The 8,852-nt window shown below is 36.4% G+C and overlaps 2 protein-coding genes across 2 annotated transcripts in view; both read right to left on the bottom strand.

The window, feature by feature from the left end:
• NELL1 (neural EGFL like 1) overlaps positions 1-8,852 on the bottom strand; it is a 709,438-nt gene that overhangs the window by 224,442 nt on the left and 476,144 nt on the right. The gene's annotated exons all lie outside the window — the stretch shown is intronic.
• Positions 925-2,450, bottom strand: LOC102889641 (isocitrate dehydrogenase [NAD] subunit gamma, mitochondrial). Its single transcript, XM_015586341.2, has one exon. The coding sequence runs from the start codon at positions 2,190-2,192 to the stop codon at positions 1,032-1,034; it is 1,161 nt and encodes a 386-aa protein (XP_015441827.2). The 5' UTR covers positions 2,193-2,450; the 3' UTR covers positions 925-1,031.

The following is an 8,852-nucleotide window of genomic DNA, read 5'->3' as shown; positions in this document are numbered from 1 at the left end:
TCCTGCTGATAAAACTACTGTATTAAAACCATTGTGTTTATTTCCTACTTGAGGAATAACAATTTCCAAGCACTAATAAAATAATCATTTCTCAATGATAGCCTTAAAAATACTGTAAATAAAATATAGTAAAATGACAGTAAACATTTAAATTAGCTCAGTGCTTTTCATTTTTCTTACGTACACTCTTCCTTTGAAAGAGAGACTAAAAGAAAGTAAACCACGAGAGATTGTGAAGCAGTGACCATGAAGTTTACAGTACATGGTTCTATTTGAAGAGCAAAGAATCTTGGGCCTGGTGCCTGTTAACCAGGAATTTGACCTGTAGACTCTCGAACCCAACTGAAAGAATTCAAAAATTCACTTTCTAGGAGAGCTGCAGTGCCCAGGGATGTTGATGTGTCAAGAATGACACCAGAGAAATATCTTCCCTAATACAAACAAGACCATGGCGCACGGGAGGAAATCTAGGAGGGAGTGAATGCACTGTCTACTCGTTCAGCTTTACAGTACCTTATTTATTATTGCGGTTATAACGTATATTATGCAGGCAAATTTTATTGCATTAATTAACTCATTAACGACCTCTAGAGGGAAGCCAGACTTCTTTGTAGGCTGGTTTGCTGGATTTTAATGACACAGATAAAGAGAAAATCCATGTGCCAAATTCTGGGAAAGCACCAGGACTCTCCAAATAGCAATGACTTATTTAGAATATCATATCACAGATATGTATGAATTGTGGATTAAAATAGAGAAGAATTTCTCAATACACATATAACACAATAGGTTTGGCTGATTTAAACAAGCAATGCTATGGTATTTATGGCATTTTAATTTAATAGGAAAAAAAATCAGATTAAATAACTTTTCCCCAACTCTTCTGAGTTGGAGCAGAAGCTAGTTTATCTGGAGTCCACACTAGCCAAGTTGGCTGGAATTTCTGAGTGGATAGACTGAGGTAAAGAGTGGGTTAGAAAGACTTTGGGAGGGAATAGTTCAGATTCCAAGGTACTGACAATTTAACTGATTTAAGTGATGTGGTTTATGATATTATTAGTGACATCTACTGTGGTAGCCTGGCCTCCGATATCTGGAGTATGGACATCTTTGTTCTTTATGGATGCCAAGACTGCATTTCGAATGGAGGTGGCATAGGAGTATAGCTTCAGGTAATCCAGCATAATACAACTTGCCAGTAGCATGGCAGTAGGGTTAGCTATATTCTTATTGGCTATATTCTTGCCTGACTGTCTTGCGGCTGTTTCAAATACTGCGTGTTTGGAGCCGTAGTTGGCACCAGGCACAAGGCCCGCTCCACCAACTAACCCTGTGCAGATATTGTTGACAATGTTGCCATAAAGATTGGGCATTACCATGACATCAAACTGCTGGGGTCGGGATACCAGCTGCATGGTGGTGTTATCCACAATCATGCCTTCAAAGGTGATCTGGGGATAGTGGGATGCCACCTCCTTACAGCACTGGAGGAAGAGACCATCTCCCTGTTTCATGATGTTGGCCTTGTGCACAGCTGTCACTTTTTTGCGCCCCATCTTCTGGGCCAGCCAGAAGGCATATTTAGCAATGCGCAGAGACTTGGCCTCAGTAATGATCTTTAGGCTCTGTATCACTCCTTTCACACTCTCATACTCCAAGTTGCTGTATTCACCCTCTGTGTTTTCTCGAACAACTAAGATGTCAACGTTATTGTGCCGGGTCTTCACACCTGGCAGACTCTTAAAATGGATGACATTGGCATAGAGATCTAGAGCAGTGCGAAACATGTTGTTGAGGGATTTCTGAGATGGTGGCAGGTTGTGGTCAGTTTCAATGTTGCCCTTCAGGGCCACACGGTTTCGACGGACTGCCATGATGGCATTGTGAAGGTCCTCTTCACAAGAAGTGGCATTAACTCTCACCTCCTCAAAGTCCACAGGCACATGCGCGTATCGGAACACAGACTTGACCTGCAGCATAAGTTCAGGCCCAATGCCATCCCCAGGAACCATAGTCACAGTGTGCCGCCCACCATATTTGGCTGATGGAGGAATATTGTATTTAAATGAGAAGCTCCTCAGTGAGGTCTCGTGGCCAAGTAAAACCTCCCAAGAACGGCCGAGAACGGTAGGTCGGAATATGACCTTCACAAAGCAACTGGCAGCTGTCAGTATCTTCAATGCCATTATCATTAAGTGGAGATTAATTTATGTAAAAGTATGTACTCTTACTCTTTCTTTGACCTGGCTTCTTTTGGTGGCATTCTAAATGCATAATTCTTGCCTAGGTCACAACAGTCTCTCCTTCTCTGTATTCTGTTTTGAACATTCTATGGCAGTGAGAGAGAGAGAGAGCTAGTCAAGAGGAAATGTGATGGGTTATATAATAGAAAATACATTTTGGAATTGGATAACAGTTCTTTAGGCACATTCAATGTGCTAAGCTCTGTATAATATACCTTTTAAAAAACAGACTTTATATTTTACAGCAGTTTTAGGTTCACAGCAAAAGTGAATGGCAGGTACAGATATTTCCCACACAGCCCCTGCTCCAGCAAAGGCACAGCCTCCTCCATTGTCAAAATCCTACACCTCGATTGCAAACTTGTTACAATCGAGGAAACTATATTTACACATAGTTTAAATTAGAGTTTACACTAGGTATTGTACATTCTTAGTTTGGACAAATTCTAGTGACATGTATCTGTCATTACAGTAACATACAGTGTAGTTTCACAGCCCTAAAAATCCTCTTTGCTTTGCTTGCTCATCATCCCTCCCTCTCCCCTAACCACTGGTAACCACTGATCATTTTAGTGTCTCCAAAGTTTTGCATTTCCCAGAACATCATAGAACTGGAATCATATACTATTACAGCCCTTTCAGATTGGCTTCTTTGACTTGGTAATATGCGGTTAAGTTTCCTCTGCACTTTTCATGGCTTGATAGCTCATTTCTTTTTAGTGCTGAATAATATTCCACTGTCGGGATGTACTACAGTTTATTCATTCACTTAATGAAGGACATCTTGGTTGTTTCCAAGTTTGAGCTGCTATAAGCATCCACATGTAGGTTTTGCATGGACATAAATTTTCAACTCATTTGGGTAAATAACATAACAAGGAGCACAACTTCTAGATCCTACAGTAAAGCATAATTAGTTTTGTCAGAAATTGCTAAACTGTACCATAAAAGTGGTTGTACCATTTTATAGTATCACCAGCAATGAATGAGATGTCCTGTTGTTCCATACCCTTGGTAGCATTTGACACTGTTAGTATTCCAGATTTTGGCCATTCTGATTGGCATGTAGAGGCATCTCACTGTTGTTTCACTTTGCGTTTCCCTAATGACATATAATGTGGAGCATCTTTTCATGTGCTTACTTACCATCTATCTGTGTTCTTTGATGAGGTATCTGTCCAGGATTTTGATCCATTCTTAATTGGGTTATTTTCTTATTGTTGAGTTTTAAGAGTTCTTAAACTCTTAAATATTTTTTGATAACAGTCCTTTATCAGATGTGATTTTAGAAATAATTTCTCCCAGTCTGTGACTTTTCTTCTCATTCTCTTGACATTGCACAGAAGTTTTTCATTTTAATTAAGTTTAGCTTATTATTTTTTTCATGGATCCTGCCTTTGATGTTGTATCTAAAACGTCCTCTCCATACCCAAAGTTAACTAGATTTTTTCCTATATTTTCTTCTAAAAGTTTTATAGTTTTACATTTTATATACATCTATGATCCATTTTGAGTTAATTTTTGTGGAAGGTTTAAGATCTTTGTTTATATTAAATTATTTTTGCATGTGAATTTCCAGTTGTTCAGCACCATTTACTGAAAAATCTATTGTGTTGTCTTTGCTCCTTTGCCAAAGATCAGTTAACTATTTATGTGAGTCTATTTCTGGGCTCTCTATTCTCTTACATTGATTTATTCATCTCCTCTTCTGCCAATACCACACTGTCTTGATTAGTGTAGCTTTATAGTGAGTCTTGAAGTCAACTACTGTCAGTCATCCAGCTTTGCTTTTCTTCTAATATTGTGCTGGTTATTCTAGGTCTTTTACCTCTTTGTGTAAACTGTGGAATTAGTTTGTCAATATTCACAGAACAACGTGCTGAAATTTTGATTAAGTTTTTATTGAATCTATAGATCAAATTGGGAAGAACTGTTATCTTGACAATATTAAGTCTTCCTATCCATGAAGATGGAAGATCTCTCAATTTATTGAGTTCTTCCATGATTCTATTCATCAGAGTTTTGTATTTTTCCTCATATAAATCTTATATATTTTTTGTTAAGTTTATACCTAAATATTTCATTTTGGGGGGTGCTAATGTAAATAATATTGTGTTTTTAATTTCAAATTCCACTTATTCATTGCTACATGGTATATATAGGAAATTAACTGACTTCTATATATTAACCTTACATCCTGAAATTGTGCTATAGTTACTTATTATTAGTTCTGGGAGTTTATTGATTCTTTCAGATTTTCTACACATAACAGCTTGTCATCTGCAAGCAGAAAACAGTTTTATTTCTTCCTTCTCAAGCTGCATACCTTTTATTTCCTTTTCTCATCTTACTCCATTGATTCAAAATTCTAGTATGATATTGAAAAGAAGTGGTAGGAGGGGACATCCTTGACTTCTACTTGATCTTACTGGGAAAGGTTTGTGTTTCTCACCATGAAGTATGATGTTAGCTTTAGTTTATCTGTAGGTATTTTTTATCAAGTTTTTGAAGTCCCCCTCTATTTCTAGTATATGGAGAGCTTTTATCATGAATGAGTGTTAGATTCTGTCAAGTGCTTTTCTGAATTTACTGATAAAATCATTCAATTTTTCTTTTTTAATCTGTTGAAGTAATAAATTACATGAATTGATTTTCAAATGTTGAACCAGCCTGGCATACCTGAGATAAATCTCATTTGATTGTAATATATAATTTTTTTATACATTGTTGAATTCAATTTGTCAATATTTTCTTAAGGATTTTTGCACCTATGCTTATGAGACCTATTGACCTGTAGTTCTCTTATAATATCTTTGTCTGGATTTGATACTAGGGTAATAAATGTTGGCCTCATAGAATGAGTTAAAAAGTATTTCCTGTTTCTATCTTCAGAAATATAGAAAATTGATATAATTTTTTCCTTGGATGTTTGATAGAGCTTACCAGTGAACTCATCTGAATCTGATGATTTCTGTTCTGAAAGGCTATTAATTATTGCTTTAATTTTTAAAATATAAACAGGCATATTTCAGATATATTGAGGGTACAATCGCAGACTACTCCAATAAAGTGAATAACACAATAAAGCGAGTTATAATCTTTTTACTGGTGGAGGGCCTTGCCTTCAATTTGTAAAATAAACATCTGTGAAGCATAGTAAAGTGAAGCCCAATAAAACAAGGTATGCCTGTACAGGCCTATTTAGACTGTCTGTTTCTTTTTGTGTGAGTTTTGGCAAATTGTGTTTTTTAAGAATTGGTCCATTTCATCTAGGTTATCAAATTTGTAGGCATAAAGTTGTTCATTCCTTAATTAACCTTTTTTAATGTCTATAGGATCTGTAGTAATGTCTTCTCTTTCATTTCTGATATTAGTAATTTGTGCTCTCTTTTTTTCTTAGCCTGACTCAATGCTTATCAAATAGCTTTTGATTTTGTTGATTTTCTCTATTAATTTTATCTTTTAAATTTCATTAATTTCTTCCCATAGTCTTACTATTTCCTTTCTTCTGCTAACTTTTAAGTTACTCTTCTTTTTCTAGTTTCCTAATGAGGAAGCTTATATTATTGATTTTAGATCTTTCTTCCTTCCACTGTTTTCACTGATTCCCATAAATTTGATCAGTTGTATTTTCATCTTGTTCAAAACATTTTTTAATTTCTTTTGAGAGTTCTTCTTTGACTCATGTGTTATTTAGAAGTGTGTTGTTCAATGTCTCATTTATTTGGGAAATTTCTAGCTGTCTTTCTGTTATTGATTTCTAGTTTAATTCCACTGTGGTCTGAGAGCAGACTTTGTATGATTTCAATTCTTTTAAATTTTATGGCCCAGAATGTAGTCTGTATTGGTGACTGTTCCATGTGAGTTTGAGAAGAGAATGTATATTCTGTTGTTGTTGGGTGAATTAATCTATAGATATCAAATATACTCAAGTGATTAATGGTGTTGAGTTCAACTATGTCCTGGGTTTCTGCCTGCTGGAGTTTGTTCCTTTTTATTGTTGTTAACTTTTTAAGAAATTGCCAAACACTTTTCCAAAATAGTTGTACCATTTTACATCTCCACCAGCAATGTATGGGAATTAGAGCTTCTTCATATCCTCACCAACACTTTGGTATCACTGTATTTTTATTTTCAGCTATTCTAATGGGTTGTAGTGGTACTTCACTGTATTTTTGATTTACATTTCCCATCTCACTGACATGAAACATTTTTTTAATGTATGCTCCCATCTCAGTGCTACAAGCATTAATATCAGATATTTCTAGAAATCAGTCAGCCCTAGAAAGCTGACAACTTCTATGCTTCCTAAAGCTATCCCACCTATGCCATTTAATTAAAAAATAAGCATATCTTTAATTATGGACCAGCCACAATCCCATTCTCATTTAACTTTCAGTCACCCATATCCCTGATGCAGATTAGTGGTTGTTAGGGAGGTAGGTAACTTATTTATAAAGACTTTCAAAGGACTATTAAAATCCAAGAGGATGATGACACAAACTTAATAATGGCTACCATTACAGAATACCCACCCATCTAAGGTGCTGTGCTGGATATTTTACACATCATCATAAGCTACATTACATATCAAGGTAGGCATTACAGTCCCCATTTTACAGATGAAGAAGGTGGCTATCACAGATCCTACAAATTCATATTATTGTAAATGAACAGAAAGTAGCAACAGGTGAGGTGAGTACTTCTAGGGGTACTAGCGGCCCAGGCCAGTGCTTTCAAACCTGATCAACCTAGGATCTCACTGAAATACAGATTCTAATTCAGTAGTTCTGGTGAGGGAGGAGTATAGATTCTGCATTTCTAAGGAGCTCCCCAGTGATACAGATTCCACTGGCCCTCTTACCACATTTTGTATATCAAGGGCCTGTCTTTACCTCCACACAAAGTCCAGTCAGGTCAGGGCCAGCATTAGATGTGCTGGGAGTAAAGAGAGGAAGTAGTAGTGCTCCCTCCTCCTAAAAATTGAAGTAAAATGGCTACAGAGTAGGAGCCAGCTGGATACCTGTTTATCACTTCTTATGTCAAATAAGATAGATAACAGCTGTCTACCACCAGTGCCAGGGGCTACAGAAGGTGAGAATATCAGGATAGAACACTGGTAGAAAAACGACGCAGACCCAGCTGCACAATGTTATTTCTACCAATGAGTCACCTTTGCATGAGCATGCACTCCGGTCCTCTTCCTGACATCGGAAAGGAGAGAAACCTTTTAAAGGTGTGGATGAAGAAGAAAGAAAGCCCTGAGGCTGGGATTACAACTTGGATGATGGTTGACATTTTAACAGATTGACCTACCAATGCCCCTGGACAACGGAAAAACTTTACCCTCAATGGAACAAAAATAAGCTATGTATGTGTTGTGCAGGTATAAGAATAACAAGAATGACATGGTTTTGCATGTTTGAGTGGTAAGAGTTTAACCAAGTCTATTGTAAGTGTAATGTTGAGGCAGTAAAAGTGTTTAAGTAAGGGAGAAATATAATCCTACTTGTATTTAAAAATGATCCTTTGGGAGGATAATTTGGAGGGTAAACAGTAAGGTGGCTAGTCTGGTGGCAAGTAGGCAAATAATAGGCTATCACTGTGGTTTTCACAGAGTGATCCCCAGAGCAGCAGCAGCAGGATCACCCAGAACTGGTTAAAATGCAATTTCTTGGAACTCTCCCTAGACTTATTGAATCAGAAAGTTTGGACGTGGGACCCAACAATCCGTGCTTGAATGATTCTGATGCATTCTGACATTTAAGAATCGCTGGGCTATGAAATGGTCTCAATAGAAAATGATGAGCAGTTATAGTTTGGTGAAGGCAGTGAGGAAGAAGAGAAATACTTTCAGAAAAATTTAAGAGATAAACGAGATGAGGTTATTCGCCCAGGAGAGATTAAATACTATTCTTATTTTTTTTTTAACAGACTACGTGAATGATGATGCAATCAATAAAAATGTACAACACTGAAAAAACAGTTTGGGTGGTGGAACAGGATAGAAAATTAGCTCAGTTTCAGGTACGATGTGCCGTAGGGAGCCTGTTATAACATCCACATAAAGATGCCCAGCGGGCGGCTTAATAAATGAGTCTTCAGCTCCAGAGAAAGGATTGTGGGTGATGATACAGATTCAGAAGCCTTGCATATATCTAGTTAACCACACAGGGGAATATAAAATAGCCTCAAGAAGAGATTTTCAACTTTTCTTCTGCTATGACAGATGATGAATGGCATTCATATGAGATCCATTCTCAAGAGTATACTACGATTGTAATGAAAACCAAACAAACACATATATAAACAAAAGGAGTTTGTCGAATAAAGCAAAGAGTTCCCAATCAGTTTGTTTTTATAGGTCATATTTACAAAAGTATTTGTACTTTAGCAAATGATTACTAAAATCATTTAATGATCTAAAAACATGCCATTTTTTGAGGAAAAAATATATATGGCTAATCTAATATAAAAACTATATAAAGCTGTATTTTAAAGGATCAAATTCAGACCTCTACAGGTAGTATTTAAAAAGTCAGCATGTACTAGTAAAGATAAAGAAAATGGTTCAAAAGTATAGCATGTCATGGTTATATTTAGCCGTGA

Source organism: Pteropus alecto, unplaced genomic scaffold (assembly GCF_000325575.1).
Source record: "Pteropus alecto unplaced genomic scaffold, ASM32557v1 scaffold71, whole genome shotgun sequence".
Taxonomy (NCBI): domain Eukaryota; kingdom Metazoa; phylum Chordata; class Mammalia; order Chiroptera; family Pteropodidae; genus Pteropus; species Pteropus alecto.
This window is presented reverse-complemented; position numbering and strand designations above follow the sequence as displayed.

Coding starts and splice junctions, on each gene's coding strand:
- LOC102889641 (XM_015586341.2), bottom strand. CDS start 2,192: ATGATAATGGCATTGAAGATACTGACAGCTGCCAGTTGCTTTGTGAAG.